The sequence below is a fragment of the Megascapheus bottae genome, chromosome 13 (assembly GCF_031878675.1).
Source record: "Megascapheus bottae isolate mThoBot1 chromosome 13, mThoBot2.hap1, whole genome shotgun sequence".
Classification (NCBI taxonomy): Eukaryota; Metazoa; Chordata; class Mammalia; order Rodentia; family Geomyidae; genus Megascapheus; species Megascapheus bottae.
In genome coordinates, this window is record NC_143521.1 from 60,005,631 (window position 1) to 60,027,789 (window position 22,159).

Genomic DNA, 22,159 nt, shown 5'->3' on the forward strand with positions numbered 1-22,159 from the left:
GCTATCATGCTAAACACAATAGTTGGGGCACAGAAAGACTTCACTTTAGTGTGGAATCTAAAACAGTCGAGATTCTCGGTAGGGGTTAGTGGATAAGAGACAAGGCCGCCTGCGGGGCACCGCTGTCACAGCCAACTCCCTGAGCTTCTCCTTCCAACCTCTGCCAAGCGATGACTCCAGGGGGAGGCTAGGTGTGCCACAGAGGTCCTCACCAGCCACGCGGTCCGTGGCGGAGGCCGAGCTCCGAGCTCCTCGACTCTGGCGTGGGGGCAGAGGGGATGGGGAACTCCGGCCTGGGGGGCGGGGAGCAGCCGGGGTGGGCGGGGACTCCGGCGTGGGGACGGCGGAAGGCCTCGGCGGCCTCTCGGGGGGAGGCACCGGAACCGTGGTCGCCAGGGGCGTGGTCGCGGAAGGCCGGGACGCACTTGCCTTGCGTATTTCCGGCGCGCCGCACACAGGAAACGTACCGGCACCCGGCCTTGTAAGCCGCGCGGGGAGCGGGTGCGGCTCTCCAAGGTTGAGTGCAGTCTCGCCCCGTCGGTGGACAGGATGCAGTTGGGCTCCGGCACCTTCGCCGCCAGTTGCGTAGTCATTGAGGTGGTCGGAGTCGCGATCTTCCTTCGGGGATTCTTCCCGGCGCCGGTTCGTTCCTCCAGGACAGAACACAGGCTAGAGCCTCCGGCGCCGGAGCCCGCGGCCGGTATGGGCCTCCCTCCCCAGCTGCTACGCTTCCTGGGTCTCGCTTCCGCAAAGGACCCTCCGCCTGGGCCCCGATGTTTTCCACTTTTGTCTCCACTCCCAGAAACCATTTTTACGTCCCAGAGACGATTTATGTGCGTCCCTACTTCGTGGCAACCACAGCCACCAGACCTATTTACTAGGCCCTTCTGATCGTCACAAAGTAAGCTCCATACTCTCCGCCTCTTTTTCCATTGGCCCCTCCTCTCTCCTAACAACTTTTGGGCCACTAAGTTCTGGATTCCCATCCTTTTCCCCCCTGTAAGATGCAACAGATAAAATTCCTACCAAGCCCTGGCGTTTTCATCTGTCACTTCCCTCTTTTATCCCCAGTGATTTGAGGCCTTTCTGCATTAGAACCCTTCCTGGCTCTCACCCTACACATGAGATAAAGTCTCTGGTTCAGGACGAAGTCCACCCAATGGCCATGGAAACACCTTGTAAGCCAGTACACACACACACACACACACACACACACACACACACACACACACACACACATCCATCCCTCACCCCCCCCCCCCCACCACCACCTGCAAAGCTGTTTTTAGTCAAGCTCTCTTCATGTCCCATGGTAAGGACTTCCTTGTGCCAGAACTCCTTGCCACACTAAGAACAATTCACTACATGTTATTGAGGGTTATCTAAGCCTACTCACTGTAAAAATCCTCTTCCCTTATCAGCCCTGTCTTTGGAGAACAGGCCATCTTTTGGATTATGGTACATAGATGTGACCTGTATGTGCTGAAGAAATAGGAAGATTATGAAAGTACTTGAATGCTTGTTTAAAATTTAATTTTATTGTTTCGAACACCTTTAGGTACCAGTTCCAACTGGACCAAACTACCACCACCTCTCTTCAGTAAAGCTGTTATTGTGCTTATAGATGCTCTGAGAGATGATTTTGTGTTTGGGTCAAAGGGTGTGAAGTATATGCCTTATACAACTTACCTTGTGGAAAAAGGAGCATCTCACAGTTTTGTGGCTGAAGCAAAGCCACCCACAGTTACAATGCCTCGAATCAAGGTAAATTTCATTTGATGTTTTATAAGTCATAGTTTTTCTACTTGGAGACCTGTGGGAATTTACTTTGGCACTGTCAATTTTTCTGTGTCAGTACAGTGTTAAAGTTATCACACAGACAAGAAGGAACTGAAATCCATGATTTATGCAACTTGTTGAATAGCCAGAGCTCATGTGATCATCATGTTCAGCCTAACCCAAGAGATGTCCACTTTGGTAATGTTCTTTAGTCACCAGTAGGTTAGTTCCAACCCTGGAAGGAGATAAGGCTTTCCTGCCTAGTATCTTGACATTGTATATAAGAAAATAAATGTAATTTGCAGGGAAGTGGATGGATCTAGAACGAATCATGTTGAACGAGACAGGTCAAGACCAAAGGAACAAAAGGCGCATGATATCCTTAATATGTGGCAATTAAATCCAAACAGTACAAGAGTGAGGACTCAATATTTGCATACCCAATTCTATGGACATGGTATTGGAAATATAAACACAACTACATAGACATAAAATTCTATGACTCTATAGACATAATGTTTTATTACATAGATTAATATGTATCTGGCATACAAACCCTCGGCCTAATTTTAATTAAATCCTAAAATCTAAGTGCCAGTGATTGTGTATAGAGGTTCCCTTCTTGAATACTTGTTAAATGTGTCATTTGAAATATGATGTAAAAATCAATGTTAATAGATCCTTTAATTAAAAAAAAAGAAAAAAGAAACAAAGTTAAATGCTGTCCCCAAACTATGGTATATAAATGATCAAACCAGTATGATCTGGCCTCAACTCACTTCAGCCTGGTGAGGGTGGTTTTGATGTTAATTGTTCTTTGCCCAGTAACTATGAGTAAAGATGCCAGAAGTGTGGCCTAGTGGTAAGACTGCTTGCCTAGCATGAGCAAAGCCCTAGGTTCAATTCCTTGGTACCACATACACAGAAAAAGAAGTGGTGGTGTTGCTCAAGTGGTAGAGCACTAGCCTTGAGAATGCCCAAGGACAGTACTCAGACCCTGAGTTTAAGCCTCAGGACTGGCAAAAAAAAAAAAAAAGAAAGAAAGAAAGAAAAAAAGAAATATGAGTAAAAAAGTAAAGCTCTGTGGATTGGCTTAAAAAGTACTTATTTTGTAACGACTATGTGCTCATATTGCACGGATGCTTATTTGGGGATTTATTCTCCAGCGAGGTACGTAATCATTCAAAACAAATGAGCAAACAAGTAAATACTCAATTATAGTGTGACCAATTCATAACTGAAAACCAAAACACAGCTACTCAATGGTATGTGAAGGGCTTAGTTTAGATTATGAACAATAAAGCCTGTCTGAAAGAATTATATGCAGGATACATACTGGCAGGATAACTAGGAATGTTGAGGCAGAAATGAGCAGAAACCAATTCTTTTCCTCCTTTTTCACACAGAGGTGGACATTAGATTTGCTGGACTATTAAAGGCTGGAGTTTGGTAGACTTTGGGAGTTTGCTTATCATATGGAACAAACTTGAATCAGTAGGAATCCAATGGAGTCTAAATATACATGATCATATTTTCGACACATACCACACAGCCATTTATCTCAACTCTGTCACTAACCCATAGTTTCTTTGCTACTGTTGTCTTATTATCCCTGTCTCCTCCATTACTGTCTTACCCTCTGAAAGGATAGCTTAAGTCTTCATTACGAGCTTGCTGAGTTTAGCCAGAAACAGTGACCTTTCCTCATTCTCATACTAGTTGGTGTGAGAATGGCATTGGTTCATTCCCCAGTACCAGTCAGGCCCTAATTCTGTGCCTACCTATTTCATCTGCCAAATGATATTCCTGCCTCCCATGTTGCATTGTTAAACCCATGGTCTAACATAAATGTTTCTTCCTGCAGGCATTGATGACAGGGAGTCTCCCTGGCTTTGTTGATGTCATCAGGAATCTCAATTCTCCTGCACTGTTGGAAGACAATGTGATAAGACTGGCAAAAGCTGCTGGGAAGAGAATAATCTTTTATGGAGATGAAACATGGGTTAAATTATTCCCAAAGCATTTTATGGAATACGATGGTACAACCTCATTCTTTGTGTCAGATTATACTGAGGTTAGTCTTCAAAATAGAGAAATATGTTACCCTAAGAAGAACCTGGCACTGCCATTTCCTACCAGAAGCAATTCTATTTTTTGTTTTGTTTTGTTTATTTTTTTATTAAAGAATTTATTAACATTGAGTTTTACATCATATTTCAAATGTCATGTTTAACAAACAAGTATTCAAAAAGGGAATCTCTATATACAATCACTGGCATATAGATTTTAGAACATAATTAAAATTAAGCTGAGGGTTTGTATGTCATAGATACTTACTAATATATGAAAAAATATATATTATGTCTGCCAGTCCTGGGGCTTGAACTCAGGGTCTGAGCACTGTCCTTGGACTTTCTCAAGGCTAGAACTCTACCACTTAAAGCCACAGCACCACTTCTGGCTTTTTCTATGTACGTGGTACCGAGGAATCGAATCCGAGTCTTCATACATGCTAGGCAAGCACTCTTACCACTAGGCTGAACTCCTGGCCCCGCAGTTCTAATTTTTATGTGTCATTCATTTATGGCGTAGTACAGAGAGACTACAGAAGTCATTTTTACACATAATCATTTACAAATGGAGGCATTAACCCTGATGGATGGATGGATGAGTCAAGATCTGCAGGTCCAGGCTGGGAGTTTGCCATTAGTAGTTGAGTGCTTGCCTAGCAATTCCTCAGTACCATATGCATAGAAAAAAGGTGTGGTGCTGTGTCTCAAGTACTAGAGAAAGCCCAAGGACAGTGCTCAGGCCTTGAGTTCAAGCCCCAGGACTAGCCACAAAAAAAAAAAAAAAAAATCTGCAGATCCCAAAAGGCAAAGCCTTTGGTAGAGTTTGGTAGACTTCAGGGGTCTGAGAGCACAAGAGGTTCACAAAGGGCCCCACAACAGAATAGCTATGAAATGTGATGTCTTCAGCTGAGCAATTTGCTGGTCCTGTGGACAGATGCTTAACTGATGATGTATCGTGACATGCCTTTTTTTCAGATATAAAGGAATTTATGAGTGTTGTTTCTTGCCTCCAAGAAGTCTTTTTATAAGACTGCTGGTTAACCTAACTCCAGGCACTGTGCTATATTAAGCTGTCCTTTGCCATTCATTACCTGGCAGCAACTTGAGCCTGTTAAACTTGCTCATTTGTTTAACTTCAGTTAAGTCCAGGAATGATTTCACAGGAAAACAACAACAACAAAAAAAAATTTACCAGAACTGCCCTTACTTACTTTATTTATATGTACTCTCCATAAACTAGAGATGTTTGGGGGGGGGCAGGGGGAACAGTAAGCATAAAAGCTTAGTCTAAACCATGCACTAGTGTCTCATACCTGTAATCTTAGCTACTCAGGAAGCTAAGACCTGGAGAATTGTGGTTCAAAGCCAGCCTGGGGAAGAAAAGTCTATGAGATTTCATCTCCAGTTAGCTAGCAAAATAGTAGGCTGGAAGTGTGGCTCAAGTACCAGAGTACCAACTATAAGCAAAAAAAGCTGAGTGAGAATATGAGACCCTCAGTTGGGGCCCCTCTACCAGCAGGGGGGAAAATGCATAATCTAATGGTAATGTTCATTTATTTTTTAATAACAGGATTTTTGCTATTTGTTTTGATTTGGCTGTTTTATCTTTCAGTTCCTATGAATCCTGCTATCTAAGGTAAATTCATGGATTTAGCTGCTGCTTTTTCCTTGGGAAATGAAGCTATAGAGAAAATTAGACAAGATCTCTATATGTTCTTTTCTTCAAAGGTGGATAATAATGTCACAAGGCATTTGGATAGAGTATTAAAAAGAGGAGACTGGGACATCTTAATCCTCCACTACCTGGGACTAGACCATATTGGCCACATTTCTGGACCCAACAGCCCCCTGATTGGACACAAACTTAGTGAAATGGACAGTATACTAATGAAGATTCACACCTCACTTCTCTCAAAGGTGAGGCTCACTGTGATGTGTTGCATTGTAACAAGAGTTTCATGTTGCCAGTATGTTCTAAGAAGAATGGGAATGCCTGAGGAAGCACCACTTCTGCTATCACTCTGCCAACCATGCTTTAGCTACAGATGTTGCCACATGGACTTACTCCATTTTCCCTACAGCCTGGGGGTACATTGTGGATTTTATGTTCTTACCAAGTAGAGGCAAATAAAAACATAGTAAGCAGGGCCAGGAGCTTAGACTAGTGATAAGAGGGCTTGGCTAGCATGCACAAAGCCCTGAGTTCGATTCCTTGGTACCACATACCAAGAAAAAGCCGGAAATGGCACTGTGACTCAAATGACAGAGTGAGAAAAAAGTGTCCAAGGACAGTCCCCAAGCCCTGAGTTCAAGCCCCAGGATGGGGGTGGAGGGTGCAGGGAAGGGGGACATAGTAAGAAAGAGCTCAAGTACTCTAGAAAGCTGTTGGTGCCACAAAAAAACACGGGCAAGAGGAAGCAACAACCCTGTTCCAAAGAGACCATATGTAGAGCAGTCTTTGGAGGATATGTACAGTGTGAGCAGACTTGAAGGGAGAAAGGGATAGACTCACAAGTCTGTGCAGTTATGTGCCAAGGGAAGCAACTAGGGTCAAATGGGGCCCACCAGGTGTGACAGGTCAACAGAGGTCTGGGCAGAGAAGCCCTGTACATACAACAGCCCAAACCGATCTCTGAATATTGTTTTATCCTCAATAATGCAAAGTAAATGCCTATAGTACCTTCACCAACAGATGAGAAAGATGAGGCAAGACAAGTTGGGTCCCAGCTCTCATAGCCAGAAATACCAATGGTAAATCCCCTGCTATCAGAGGCCATAACATAATCCTGCTGTGTTCTAAATATGCACAATTCTTTTTTCACCTATTTTATGGTCTAATCTTAAGATTATGTGCACTCTTCTATCCTAGTATAGCTAATAGGTTCTCCTTTGCCTTTTAGGAGAGAGAGACTCTCTCACCTAATTTGTTGGTTCTCTGTGGTGATCATGGCATGTCTGAGACAGGGAGCCATGGAGCCTCATCTGTAGAGGAAGTAAGCACACCTCTGATCTTAATCAGCTCTGCATTTGAAAGAAGACCTGGTAAAAAGTCTATTTTTTTATTAAAGAATTTATTAACATTGATTTTTACATCATATTTCAAATGATGTGTTAAATAAGTATTCAAGAAGGGGATCTCTACATACAGTCACTAGCACTTAGATTTTAGAACATAATTAAAATTAGGCTGAGGGTGGGCCGGGAGTTTGGCCTAGTGGTTAAAGTGCTTGCCTAGCATGCATGAAGACCCGGGTTCAATTCCTCAGTACCACATACATAGAAAAAAGCCAGAAGTGGTGCTGAGGCTCAAGTGGTAGAGCTCTAGCCTTGAGAAAGTCCAAGGACAGTGCTCAGGCCCTGAGCTCAAGCCCAGGACTGGCAAAAAAAAAAAAAAAAAAAAAAATTAGGCTGAGGGTTTGTATGTCATAAATACACAAAAATATTTTTTTTAATTTTAAAATTTTATTTTTTAAAAAACCAGAAACTGAGTTTAAAGTATCCTGAGCAATATGAAAGCCCTAGGTTTGATTCTATGGTACCATGTACACAGAAAAAGCCAGAAGTGGTGTTGTTGCTCATGTGATATAGCACTAACTTTGAACAAAAATGCCTAAGGGCAATGCCAAGGCCCTGAGTTCAAACCCCAGAACTGGGGGGGGGGGGGGGGGAACCACTCCTTTTCATTTCATTATGCCATTTTTTCTTTTTCCCATTGGAAGCTCTTCCCTCCCATTCTTTACCTCTAGGAATTTGCCAGTCTGCCTTCTGTGTCTGTAGGTGACATTTCATGTAAATGGAATTTGTAGCACATAGACCTGTGTCTGGCATTTTTCACTTAGGATAATGTATTTCCAGGTTCATGATATGGATGGACCATATCATTTATCTTAATTGGTGGAGGGTCATTTAGGTTGCTTTCACTGTGACCATCTCTTTATAAGTTTCTGTGACAAAATGTTTTTTTTCTGGTTGTCATTGTCTTACTCCAGGACAACTCTGCCTTCACCTCTACCTGTTAGGCTCAAATATGTTACATTTCTATGTGTTATTGGCTGGCAACGTAATTAAATGCATAATGGTTATTGCTTTTTACTTGAGAGAAGAACAGGAGAAAGGGGCTTTGCACTGTCCTTTAGAATTAAATAATTACTGTAATGGTGTTCTTTGACTTTTTGGTAGACCCACATTATTGTCTCAAGTCAATTGTTTTGGTGTTTCTTGCAAGGCAAGTTTGCTAGGAACAAATTGTTTTCTTAAAATTGGATGGTGGCCATTTTTCACCTTCTATGTTGAGATACTTTCACGGGATATATGTTATGTAGTTGACAATCACTTGCACTTTACCAAAGCCCTGACTTTGGCCTCTGGGTCCTAATAAAACGTTACCAGTATCTAATTGTGTTTCCTGTTTCTTGATCTTTTTGCAGTTTCACTACAATGAGATTGTGTCTTTCAAGTTTTCTAAAACTTGAAGTTTAAGCCTTTTGTAGATTTTTTTTCATGAAATTTAAGACTTTTTTCCCCTTTGTTTTTCACTGTGTAATATCTACCCCCCCTCCCTCCCTCCCTCCCCTCCTCCTTCCCTCCCTCCCTCCCTCCTTTCTTTCTTTCTTTTCTTTTCTTTTCTTTTCTTTTCTTTTCTTTTCTTTCTTTCCTTCTTTTGCCAGTCCTGGGGCTTGAACTCCCGGCCTGGGCACTGTCCTTGGACACTTTTTGCTCAAGGCTAGTGCTCTGCCACTTGAGCCACAGCAGCACTTCCAGCTTTTTCTGAGTATGTGGTACCAAGGAAAAGAACCCAAGGCTTCTGCATGCTAGCCAAGCACTCTACCAGTAGGCTATGCTCCTGGCCCTATCTGCTCATTTTTAACACTGATTTCTTCTCTTTTGGTAGTTTAGACCTGCTCATGAGTGCCTTTACTGGAGTTTTTACTTCCATTGCTTCTTTTTATTTTTATTTTTTTCTGATAGTTTCTCACTCTGATAAGATGCTATTATCTTGCTTTCCTTTGCTTCTTAAAGCATGATTCCATCAGACACATTTGCTGGGCTACTTCTATGTATTTGTCTATTATCTGGATTCTCCTGGTAAGTGCTTTTTGTCCTACTTGTTATACTGTTTCTTTGCATAGCTCATAATTTTTGATGCAGCAACTCAGGACGCTAGTCCCTCCTTATCCAGAACTTTTTATTTCTCAATTGACTTGAGGACTATTGCAGGAAATTCTCTTTACCTACAGTGCTGCTCCAAGGACCAAGCCTGAGTATGTACCCAGACTCTTTAGGGATAGCCTCATAAGCTGCTGCTTTTAGTTCTTTCACCACACTGAAATTCCAGTACTTGCTAGCTGTTTGTTCTCTTCTTTGTGAAAAGAAAACAGGAGCCTAGGAAGTTAAGAGATATCTCTGCCTCCTCTTCAGCACGCAGAACTCAATAACATTGTAACTGCAAGGGAGGAGATGCCTTCATGCCTGGCTTCTGAAGTTTCTTTCCCTTGGAGATGGAAGACAAATGTGGTTATTCACATTGCAAAAAAAAAAAGACCTGTGGGGTGTGTGTGTGTGTATCAGTCCTCAGGCTTGAACTCAGAGCCATGGGCTGTGTACCTGAGGTATTTTGCTCAAGGCTAGTGCTCCACCACTTGAGCCATAGGTACACTTCCACTTCTTTTGCTAGTTAATTGGAAATAAAGATTCTCACAGACTTTCCTTCCCAAGCTGGCTTAGAAGAACCTCAGATCAACAGCCTGAGTAGCCCATGGCATTCATTGTTTCTGAGAGGTGTGTGTATATGTATATGTTTCATTGTTAGTGGAAAGGTAATGTACAGAGGGGTCACAGTTACATAAATCAGGAATGAGTATATTTCTGTTTGACCAGTGTCATCTCTTCCCTTATTTTCTCTAGTTAAAACTGACATTCTTAAAATGTCAAAATGTTCGGGACCGGGAATTTGGCCCAGTGGTTGAGTGCTTGCCTAGCATGCATGAAGACCTGGGTTCTATTCCTCGGTGCCACATACATAGAAAAAAAAAAAGCTAGAAGTGGTGCTGAGGCTCAAGTGGTAGAGTGCTAGCCTTGAGAAAGTCCAAGGACAGTGCTCAGGCCCTAAGCCCAAGCCCAGGACTGGCAAAAAAAAAAAAAAGTCAAAATGTTCTTAAAGAATTCGATGCTTATACCAAGATTTAGTAAATTTTCTTGAATAAAGGTTTTTCTTCCCCTTTGCTTATGCCCTTAGGCACTTTCCAGACTATAAATGGTAGTTGTTGGGGTTTTTTGTTTGTTTGTTTTTTTTGGGGGGGGGGTGCACTATCCCTGAGCTTTTTTTTTTTTTTTTTTTTTTTTTTTTTGGCCAGGCGTGTCCACTGTCCTTGGGCTTTCTCAAGGATAGAGCTCTGCCATTCGGCCACAGCACCACTTGTGGCTTTTTCTGTGAATGTGGAACACAGGAATCAAATCCAGGGCTTTGTACATGCTAGGCAAGCACCCTACCACTAGACCACACTCTAAGCCCCATTTTCTTTGTTTTTTGAAACTGGGTCTCACGTTGTAGCCAGTCTGGACTTAAACTTGTGGTTCTTCTGCCTCAGATTCCCAGTTTTACCTGTAGCTCTCTTCATTGCTTGTGGAGGTGTCCTCTGTTATCCTGTGAATCTCCCCTAACACAAAGGCTTGAATACATATGCCTGAGTCCAGGCTAATTGAATGCTTGTTTCAGGCTAATCTGGATTCTCATGGTTTGTTCTAGTTAGATCTAAGAACAGCTGTGTCTTAACAAGAAGGACATAATCTCTTATCTTCTTTATTGTGATGTTAGCAGCCATTGATAACCAGTTCCAACTATGAATTCAGTAGAATTTGCAAAGAGTGGTGTTTTAATTCTGTGATTTTTTTTTTTGCTAGTACATTAGTCCATTTGTGCTGATATAAACAGACTGGGAAATTTATAAAGAAAAATTCATTTCCCACTTTTGCCAGGTGGTGCTGACATATAGTGAGGGCTATTCCCTCTTTCTGAGGTGGTACCTTTATTGTATCCTCTAAAAGAGAAGGGTGCTAGTTCCTTACATGGCTGAGGAAGGACAAAATGAACCAAACTCTCTGTGTCCACCCTTTTATAAGGAGCATTAAACACTTGCCAAGAGACTACCTCATACTGTTGCTGCTTTGGTGATTAAATTCTATCTCATGAATATTTTAAGTGACATATTCAAACAGAATAATTCAAGCAGAATAATTCAATATAGAAAAGTCACCTGTGTGCTTTTTTGTTTACTCATGGCACTATTTATATAGGAAATATGTTATAAATGATGGATTGTTCTTCCCACTTAATCTACCAGTTTCAAATCATAAAATATCACTTATAACTATGACCAATTAAGCATGTTCTTATTGTGTAATACTGTGAAGTCGTGGATTTAATCATATTGATTCTTTAGAAATCTTTTAATAGTCAAGGTGTCACATCTAAGGCTGAGTGGACCTGAATCCCTTAAAGCACACCAGAGTGGTCTCTGCTTGCTTTGCCTTTTCCTGGCTATACAGAATTTCTGGCTGCATGGCCTTCTTCCTTCTTGGGGTTTGACCAGCTTCTCCAATGTAGTCAGGTTCCTCAAGTGGGGTGTTGTTTGAGGACCGCTATCTCAGTAGGAAGTTTATATACTGATCTTGGACCTCTTGGGGTTCTCACATCACAAGATAAGATGATTTTGAGTGTACTGACACTTCTAGCTCACATTAACAACTGTAAAATCAACTCCAGATCTCATCCCTATACTTCCTCCAAAATATGTAAATTTGGTAGAGTTATTTAGCACATCACACATGAGACACCCGTATTATCACACAGTAGACATGTAGCAGTATCCGACTTTTCCCTCTATTGCTTGCAGTCAACTCAAGCTCAATATAGCTTCGCTCTGCTCTACTAGGAGAAGCACCTGCTACTTCTCTGAAGCCACTGAGAGATGTGTGCCAGGTTTCTCAGTCAAAGCTGGTATATGCCAGAAAGGAGAACTTAGAGCATTCTGAATCCAGAGGATCCCACCCTCATTCTTGGTTTTTGTTTGTTTTTTTTTTTTAAGTATGAATGTTCCCTTTTATTCTTGTATTATTTTTTAAAAAATTTATTGTTGGGATAATGTATAGAGGAGTTACAGTTATATTCGTCTCAGGTAGTGGGCACATGATACCTTTTCATGTTTTTGTCCCCATTTCCCTCCCCCTCACCCTTTCCTAATCATTTTGTCCCCCCCTCCCCTTCCCTTCCCTATTTCAAATAAACAAAGTGCATACAATATACCAGGCAACAAAATCAGATACAGTAACCACATGAGATTAACCATAAGGGGAAAAAAAGAGAAAAGAAATAACAGTACATTAAGAACAACAATCACACAAGATAAACCTCTTGTTTCCATATCCTAGAGATCCTTTCATTTAGTTGCATGCTATATGACCTTATGAATCAAGGTTTTGTGCTATTGTGATCCTCTGCTAGGAGAGTCCTAGATATGTACTAGATGTGTACAAATGAGGGAAACCATTGAGCCTATGTTCCTTTGGGTCTGGCTTACTTCACTTAATATGATTATTTCCAAGTCTTTCCATTTCCTTATGAATGGGGCGATGTCATTCTTTCCGATGGCAGTATAACATTCCATTGTGTATAAATACCACATCTTCTTGATCCCTTCATCTAAACCCTCATTCTTCTTTTTTTTTTTTTTTTTGGCCCCTTTCTCTTTCTCGCTCCGGCCCCCCTCGCTCCGGCCCTGCTCGCTCCGGCCCGGCTAGGCCCTCTTTCTAGCTCAGGCCCTGCTCGCTCCGGCCCCGCTCGCTCCGGCCCCGCTCGCTCCGGCCCCGCTCGCTCCGGCCCCGCTCGCTCCGGCCCAGCTCGCTCCAGCTTGCTCTTGGCCCCGCTCGCTCCAGCCCGGGTCGCTCCCCCACGCTCTTGGCCCCGCTCGCTCCGGCCCGGGTCGCTCCCGCACGCTCCAGTCCTGCTCGCTCCGGCCCCGCTCGCTCCGGCCACCACTCGGTTGGGCTCTGTTCACTTCAGCTCAGCTCGCTTCTTTCGCTCTCTGTCGCCGTCGCAGTCTTGTCTCTGCCACTTTTCCGGTTTGGTTGTGTCTCGTCTCTGCCACTTCCGGCTTGGTTGTGTATGTGGGATACCGAGGAATCGAACCCGGGTCTTTGTGCATGCTAGTCAAGCACTTTAACCGCTAGGCCAAACTCCCGGGCCCCCCTCATTCTTCTTTACAGTTAGCAATCAACATCATCAAAGTGACCATCCCTAGGTTCCTCCTGGGCTGCTTGCCACCTCTATGCCTGACCATTCTCAGCAATCAGCCTGTTCATAATCATTTGCCTTACTGCTCTCCATAGACTACATAAAAGCCACTGAAAGGAATGGGACACTCACTAAATCTGTTGACCTAAGAAATAAATATACTGTTTCTCTGTGAATCTACAAATGGTTTAAAGAGATGAGTATTTTGACCTGCATTAACTAGAGAGGCTCAGTTCAAGAATACCCTCCTATTATTAATTATTATTTTCCTAAAATATCTTTTCTTTTTCTAGGGGATATCCGACACACAAAGCATGTCCAGCAGACTGACTTGGCTGCAACACTAGCAATAGGACTTGGTTTGCCAATTCCCAAAGACAGTGTAGGAAGCCTTTTATTTCCAGTTATAGAAGGAAAACCAATGAGAGAACAGCTGAGGTTTCTACACTTAAACACAGTACAGCTTAGCAAGCTGTTGCAAGAGAATGTACCATCCTATGAGAAAGGTAAGCCAATTAATTATTCCAACTTGTGCTTGAATCGCATGTCGCATTGAAGCTCATGTTTTCTGGATATATTCTGTAGTGTGCAGTTTGTCATGGCACTATGTTGTAGGCATTAGTCTTCAATTATGTATATTGCGTTTCTGGTTTCTTAGACCCTTAACTGTCATCATTAGCAGCAACACGGATGCAAGTAACTACATGAAATCTTTCATACATATATGCTGTAAATACTCTTCATTAGGACTCAAGCACTATTGAAAGCACTAGAAATAAAAACATCAAGAGGTATAATACCTCTGCCTTCATGATATCTTCAGTGGGACCAGGGGAGGATACTAATAGATGCCAGATGATAAGAAGATTCCTAGAAAATGACCAGACAGGGAAGGGCCGGGATTGCAGGTAGACTGGCATGTTGTAGGCTGAGAGTCAAGAGACGTGGGGCCCTGCAGTGGTGATGTCAGAGTGGCTACCGGAAGGCCCAGGGATAGGAGAGATATGGAGGGGCATTTAAATTGCCAGAAGGGCTTTCGGTTTTGTGCCAGGTGAAGAGTAGGGGAACACTGCAGAGTTTTCTGCATTTTCAAAGGCTCTCAGAGAGTTGTGCCCTGTGCTATAACAGGAAACTGGTTAGCATGGTGTTCTAGTGAGGACCCTGTACAATAGAGGAGCCCCAAAGTGATTGTATTTTGGATATGTTTGGAAGTAGCAAAACAGGACGACCTGAAGTTTCAGCTAAACAGTGAAAGAGTAGATGACCATGGACTAAGATGGGTAGGTAAGGCCAGAATAGGAGCAGGAACATGTTTTCAAGGTAAGGCAAGGTAGTAGCAGGGCAAGGGTTGAGGAAGCCATGAAGACAAAGAATTTCAGTCTGATAGGAGTAAAGAGCTGTTCTGAATACTAGTAAAATAAAATGAGAACTTAATACTGTGTCTGGCAACAAGTGGTTATTAGTGACTATACATACAGCTCACATGGAGTTTCCAGGAGAAATTCTAAGGGGGATAGGCATAGATGACTGTCGGGGTTTTTAGTCCTGGGTCCCTCCCGACCCACAGGAGAGATAGAGAGAACACGCCCCGACCAGGACAAGCCGAGAAAGGAGAGGGCCGACTGACAGTCCGCACCCAGCCCTCCCTCGCTGGAGGACAATCAGATGCGTCAGGAAGACCCATCAAGGCAGGAACTCGTTTATTGAGGAAGTACATTCAGCTAATATAGAGTGCAGGAGCCTATCAGCACAAAGGTGGGCAGGGCAGAGGAGGTCCACGTGTTTACGTTCACTATAGGTCTCAGCAGAGAGTGATAAAGCAATAACACATTCGTACCCAATAGTAAATCAAGTCTCAGCAGAAAGTGATTCACAATACCGACAATATAGCTCAAACTTAGGCATGGCGTCATACAACAGCTCATTTACTCGGTAATACAGATTCATGGGCCAGCCTGATCCTGCACTCGGCTCCCAACAGATGAGGGCATTAGAGAGAATAGAAAGATAGACTCTAGTCTGGGCAAATAGAAAACCAAGAGCAGGTATTTTAAGTTAACAATACTATTGGGTGTTTATGTGATAATAAGAATATTCCCTAGTGGAGAATGTTCCTCCTTGTGACCCTCTGTAGATCATGCAGACTATAGACTTCATATACCCAAGCACATCACCAACTAACATTTACCCCTGAATCTAAAGGAAGCACTGCTTGTTTAAGGCAGCATGTACTCTGATGCAGCAGCTTGTGTGAGATACCGCCAGGAGGGCAAGCACTGTCAGTGTCACTTGTAGAAGACAAACCCTGTAGACCTTAGGCTGGAAGCATATGTGATAGGGGACAAGCAGACTTAGTGCTTAGCCAAGGACCTAGGCTCAGGGCTTCCTTCATTAGAGGTGATGCCTGACTAATGCCACTTGAATCTAGACCAGGCACAGACATTACCTTTGCTTTTTTTTGTTTTTGATTTTCACAAGCCGGGGGGTATGGCCTAGTAGTAGAGTGCTTGCCTAGCATGCACGAAGCCCTGGGTTTGATTCCTCCATATCACATACACAGAAGTGTTGGAAATGGTGCTGTGGCTCAAGTAGCAGAATACTAATCTTGAGGAAAAACCCACAGTCAAGCCTCGGGACTGGCTAGATAACTTGTATGGGCTTATTGGTTTTTAGTGCCTTTGTTGTTATTAATATGTTCTGTTATAAAAATCACAAACAAAAAAAACATTTTTAAGCCATAGACTCTTTGCTTACTTCAAAAATGTGGCCTAAGAAGAAATCAAGGACTGTGATAAGGGAAGAGGAAAAGAGCCTACTGAGATGAGGAAACTCTCATGGAGTTCTCCACCCCTTTGTCTGCACACCCACTCTGATCTCACAAGGCCTACAGATCCTCAGAACATTCAGCCATCTTGCCACCTGGCTTTTACTGTGGTAGGGTTAGCCTATTCTCACTTCAAAGCTGATCATCAGTGACTAGACACACACTCTTTCCCAGTTCTTGCCTGGCTATTTCTTTATGTTAGCCCATTCCTAATGAGTTCCTTCTCATTACCAAGACTCTCACTACAATCTAACTTTCCTTTATGGTATTCTTTACAAGATGTGATTACATATGTCCGTGAGTGTTGACTATTTTTGTGAATACTATTAGATCTAAGCCCAGACAGGTAGGAATTCTTCCTGTTATTTGGTGTTGTTGTTTCTTGCCCAAGACAGAATATAGACAAACCAAATTTTTCTTGCTTTTATAATTCAAGTGAAAGAAAGAGTAGAAAGAGATCAAAAATGGGGAGGAGAAAACAAGACTAAGAGAGAGAAGTAGGTAGAAAGAGAGCCTATGCTGAGCAGTGGAGCAATATATCTGTCTACCATTGTATTTGCTGAGTAACCACACCTTGGCAGTGCTAGTGGTGGACAAATGCACTTCATCAACTATACCTTATTTCTAATGAAGGCAATATCTTCCTCAGAGGAAAATACTGCATGCATTAGGTATAAGTCGTAAAAATTTATGCCAGGAATAACTGAATGCTCTGAGTCAATAATTATGTATGCCTATGATATGTATGCATATTTTTTTTCGTCCTGGTAGATCCTGGATTCGAGCAGTTTAAAATGGCAGAAAGGTTACATGGAAACTGGGTCAAGTTGCACTTGGAAGAAAACAATTCAGACATTCTGATTGGCCTGGGGACCAAGGTGCTCAGGCAGTACCTGAGTGCACTGAAGACCCTGAGTCTGTCCCTGAGCACACAAGTGGCCCAGTATGACATCTACTCCATGGCAGTGGGGACAGTCGTGGTTTTGGAGGTATGGATATTCATGTAGTAATGGCTCAGGTATTAAATTGATTTGGTAACTCAGTCAAAACATAGTACTTTTTAAATATGTCTAGTATTAGTGTTAGTGCCAGCTGTGGTATCACATGCCTATAACCCCAGCACTGTGAGGTAAGACCAGAAGACTGAGTTTGAGGCCAGCCTGAGCTCCACACAACATCCTGTCTTGAAAAGAAAAAGATTAGTGTTGTTATACATAGAAAATAGGAATTTTCTTAATTATCTCATTTGTTTCCTAGTTTATTATAAAACATAAAGTACTATCAGGTGTATGTCAGGAATTGCTGCACATAATAAAATGAGCTCTACATTTTGGGCAGGCAACTATAATCTTTCCTTGGATCATCCTTCCTGTTTTTGCTGTGTACACAGAAAGGAGATGCCCATTTCAAGTAGCTTCCCTCGGCTTGGCCATCCATAGACACTGTTAGTGTGTGGTTTTTGTTTTTATTCCAGGTCCTCACTCTGCTTCTCCTCAGCACCCCACAGGTGCTGCACAGAAGAACTGAGTTGGATGTTGCTCTGTCCTCTCCTGTATTTTCTCTGCTCTTTTATCTGATATCCCTGGTTCTTTCGGCCATTCACGTCGTAGTCTGCACCTCAGCTGAGAACTCATGCTACCTCTGCAGCCTCCCTTGGCTGGCAGCTGTGGGGGTGATAGTGCTCATTTCCATGCTGCTCTGTGCAATCGTGTCTGCTTTTGCCAGGACTGCCATCGATGGTGCTCTGCTGAGAAAGGTATGGTTGGGTCCTGGGTATATAAGGTAGTCTTTCAGTGTTGAGATATTTTTGTTATGGTATCTCATCTCTCACTTGTCAGACATTAGTTGAAATACCAGTAATGCAGTGTTGCCAGTGCCCTGGCAGCCCTGGCCACACACCAAAGAAATGGAAGAATTTTAGCAGCCTGTACCTGTTTCTGGGCATCTTGGTCTCTGGTGTTCTGATGTGTGGTCAGGTCATATGCCTTTGTTCAGCAGAAGTGATGGTAGAACTGCAGGAGCATAGGCTCCTTAGTCTAAACAAAAGGCATCTAAGTTGCGGCTGAGAACAGCCAAGTAGCAAATAGGAGATTCCAAAAGAGTTTCAATGTTTTTTTCCTCTGTTCTGCCTTACAAAGTGCAGCTTTCTTTTCAAGACACCCATTTTCCTTTTGGAACTCTTCATCTATGACCTGACATCTTTATTCATGGCATGCTGCTGCAGTAAAGAGAGATGGGCGGGGGCTGGGAGTTTGGCCTAGTGGTAGAGAGCTTGCCTAGCATGCACGAAGACTCGGGTTTGATTCCTCGGTACCACATATGTAGCAAAAAGCCAGAAGTGGTGCTGTGGCTCAAGTGGTAGAGCCCTAGCCTTGAGAAAAAAATCCAGGGACAGTGCTCAGGCCCTGAGCCCATGCCCAGGACTGGCAAAAAAAAAAAAAAAAAAAAAAAAAAAAGACAGATGGGCGGTTGCAGTAAAATAAGCTCTGGTCCACAATGTCCAGAGCCTTCATCGGGAAACCCTATACAGTGACTACAGCCCCCACCCACACAGCATCTGTGCTCATCTTCATGGGAGGGCCATTAGAGACCCTCTGCTGTGAGCTCAGGTCTTGACACTCACTATGGCCATAGTGCCAAGAATTTTCTTTGTCCTCACTTGTATCTACTGGGCCTACCTAGGCTCATGCTATCTCTGGGTACCTCGCTGCACACAGTAGTTATCAGAAAAATAAATGGCAGCAATTGCGTTCTTACCTTGAACTATTTTAAGTTAGTAGTTCATAGTTGTCTCTATGACAAGATACCTGAGATAAGCAACTTAAGGGAGATTTTATTTTATAGTGTTTCAAAGGTTTCAGCCCATGATCAGCTGTCTATTCCTATGGGCCTGTAGCAAGGCAGAAACATCATGTTGGAAAGGCTTATCAGAGAAAAGCTGTTCCACTCATGGTAGTAAGGAAGCAGAATGACCTAAGAACAAGATACACCTGTCAAGGCATAATCCTAGTGACCCTTGAACTAGGCCCTATCTTCTAATAGCCCATTCAGCTTTGAACACATCTGGATTGATTCATTAATGAAGAGGTGAGTGCCAGCTGGGCGCCAGCGCTCACATCTGTAATCCTAGGTACTTAAGAAGCTGAGATCTGAGGATAACAGTTTGAAGTCAGCCCCAGCAGACAAACTTAGGAGACTCATATCTCCAACTAACCATCAAAAAACCAGAATGGGAGCTGTAGCTCAAATGATAGACTGCTAGCCTTGAACAAAAAAAGCTCAGGGATAGCAACTAGACCTTGAATTCAAGCTCCAAGACTGATTAGTGCCTTCTTAATACACCCATCTCTCAATATTACCATACACTGGTAACTAGAACTTCAAGGGTATTTCAGTGGAACATTTCATATTTGAGCCATAACACAATTTAAGGGTTTGTTGTTTCAACAGAAATAACCATTGTAGTGGAAACTGAAAATTTCAAGGAGAAAGGAATTGGTATGGAAAAGGGGGACATGAAAGCTAGTCCAGAAGCTGCTGGCCAGTTCTTTGGGCTCCATCACTGACTTAAGGGCCTAATCATTTTCATTCTCTACTACAAAGTTTTCAACTTGCAGTCCAGGGTACAGACCACTGATACATACTATATCCATGTCCCCCTAGTTATCATAAGGGTATCTTGATTCTCCCTAGTCTGCGTAAAGAGGAACCATGTCTCCAGAGTAGGAAGCTCTTCCAGAATGGTGAACGCTAGGCATGAGGAACAGCACACATGTATCTGTCTTGGGGTTATTAGCTGTGAATTGGGACTTTTACATATGTAGGGAAATGTATGTAGTTTTCAGATTATTTCTCATACACTCTATTTCCTCTTTACAGAATGTAGCTCACTCCAGTTCTGGGTGGTCAGAGGTAGACCACCTTCTTGTGCTGGGCACAGTGGGGCATGTCCTGAGCCTGGGAGCCAGCAGCTTTGTAGAAGAGGAGCACCAGACATGGTACTTTCTTGTGAACACCCTGTGTCTGGCTCTGATCCAAGAATCTTGCAGGAGCTACTTTCTGGGAGATGACTGTGAGCCTCAGCATCCCTTCCACATGGAACAACAATGTGAGGATGCCACTCTCACACTGCAGGACAACACAAGTTATGATTATCCTGAGCCTGTCAGAGAGGGTGACAGGCCCTCCCCAGCCAAAGTATTTAGAGGCCACAAGCAATGGACAGTGCTGGCAAGTCCATGGCTGGTGCTGATCTGCTGCCGGTTGCTGCGATCCCTGAACCAAACAGGTGTGCAGGGAGCCCACCGACCTGATTTTGGCCATTGGCTCACCAGGTGAGCACAAGTCCCTGACCATAGGCTGGATTATCAGTGACTGAATGATTACAAACCAAGTTTTCTTTTCCTACATTTGTTCCTGGTTTTCGTATTAAAGATGGGATAGTATTTGAGATCTGAAGAGATAAAAGAAACCATAGCTCATGAATTGTGTTGAGGCTAGCCAAGCAAGCTGATTTGTATGTGAGGAAACAGGATGGGCCAGGGTGCCCATAGTGAGGGCTACCAGAGACAAGACTGTTTGCACCACACTGCCCAGCTTCTGAATGTATCCATGAGTAAGAAGTTTGATCTTGATGGTCTTACTTATGACATTTAAGAGCTTTTGCTTTTTTTTTTTGCCAGTTCTGGACTTGGGCGACTCAGGGTTTGAGCACTGTCCTTGGGCTTTCTCAAGTTTAGAGCTCTTCCACTTGAGCCTCAGCACCATTTCTGGCTTTTTTCTAGGTATGTGGTGCCGAGGAATCAAACCCGGGTCTTTGTGCATGCTAGGCAAGCATTCTACCACTAGGCTAAACTCCCGGCCCCAAGAGCTTTTCCTTTTTGAGTGTGCCCAGAACCAGGGTGACTTCAAGCTCTGTGAGGGCTTCAGTGAGGTACTGAAGCATTGCAGAATTGCAAATGGAGTAGTTTGACCATGAAGTTCAAGTTGAAGAAATGGAAATCACCTCTGATGACCAAGTTAATTTAACGTGGAAATGTTATTGGTAGTGACACTATAGAGAGTGTAAAACTATAAGTTAACTTCTTGTTACTAATTGCCTCAGGGTGGCCATGAAGAGGGTGTTGTGAGTCTTAATAGAGGTTCACTGAGATGATGTAGAGTTGGGGCTAATGGATATTTGTGTGGCCTCTAGCTGTTCTGTTACTGAGTTAATTAAAATAAAGTGATTTATTCCCCCCCCCAAAAAATAACTTCTTTTTTATTTTTAACCCACATGTTTTCTTTGCTTTCTAGAAAAATCAGTATAGATTCATATGTCACTACTTCCTTTTTGTTATAATTTTGGTATTTTCCATCTTGTTTCAGCTCTGAACACAAAATGCAGCTTTCAGGATTGGCCGCCCTCTCCCTGCTTGTGATCTTCGTGTTGGTCCAAAGGGGGTGTTCTACTATGTCCAAGGCAGCCCTGGCGCTTGGGCTGTTAGGTGTCTTCTGCTATAGGGCCGCCATAGGGAATGTGCTATTCCCATGGCAACCAGACAACAGAGGCATTGCAAAGTAAGTACACTGGAGGGATGAGGGTCTGCTTTTAGCTCTGTTTTAGTCTTTTATGTACTAAAAAATATCTCACTCCTCCCTTTCTACAACCAATCTTTAGAAACAACTGAGTTTGGTTTTTATGAATGGTAATTTCATTAGCAGTTATGATAGCCTGATGAAGAAAACCTTAGTGAACCACTTTGATATTATTCTCTTAGGAAAGAGAAAAGTATCTTGGAAGGAAGATCTTTGAAATTTATTTCCCAAGTTAATAAGTAAAACTTAAGGGAATATCATAGGACCAAAGAATGTGGTATGAGTTAATATCTGACTTAACTGCAGCCAGCAGTTCCCAGGACTTGGTTTTGATCAATTGTGGTGTGACTGCAGAAATAAGGATGGAAATAATGAGTTAGGTATTCCCTAGTAGTTGAGAAAGGAAACAAAACATCTCTATAATTTACAATGTGTTTCTGAGGACCAAGAGTATATATTGTGTCAGTCAGGAAAACGTAATCACAATACTGGTTTTTTGCATGCCAAGAAGGCAAGTTTTGTGTTTGCTAGTAATATGGTGAAATGTGAGGTGTAGCTAGGCAGAGGGCAGGTTGCAAAATGTGTCTGACCCTCTTAGTATTGTCATTTCTCTTCTCA

The 22,159-nt window shown here is 42.9% G+C and overlaps 1 protein-coding gene across 1 annotated transcript in view; it reads left to right on the forward strand.

The window, feature by feature from the left end:
• The first annotated feature begins 464 nt into the window (after nucleotides 1–464).
• Pigg (phosphatidylinositol glycan anchor biosynthesis class G (EMM blood group)) overlaps nucleotides 465–22,159 on the forward strand; it is a 33,782-nt gene continuing 12,087 nt past the window's right edge. Inside the window, exons 1-10 of the mRNA XM_090343936.1 lie at nucleotides 465–700; nucleotides 1,559–1,764; nucleotides 3,644–3,853; nucleotides 5,580–5,768; nucleotides 6,752–6,893; nucleotides 13,434–13,646; nucleotides 16,736–16,953; nucleotides 17,439–17,720; nucleotides 19,844–20,298; nucleotides 21,332–21,523. Of these exons, the coding sequence (XP_090200062.1) occupies nucleotides 550–700; nucleotides 1,559–1,764; nucleotides 3,644–3,853; nucleotides 5,580–5,768; nucleotides 6,752–6,893; nucleotides 13,434–13,646; nucleotides 16,736–16,953; nucleotides 17,439–17,720; nucleotides 19,844–20,298; nucleotides 21,332–21,523 (2,258 nt within the window). The 5' untranslated portion in view covers nucleotides 465–549. The remainder of the gene's footprint in view (nucleotides 701–1,558; nucleotides 1,765–3,643; nucleotides 3,854–5,579; nucleotides 5,769–6,751; nucleotides 6,894–13,433; nucleotides 13,647–16,735; nucleotides 16,954–17,438; nucleotides 17,721–19,843; nucleotides 20,299–21,331; nucleotides 21,524–22,159) is intronic.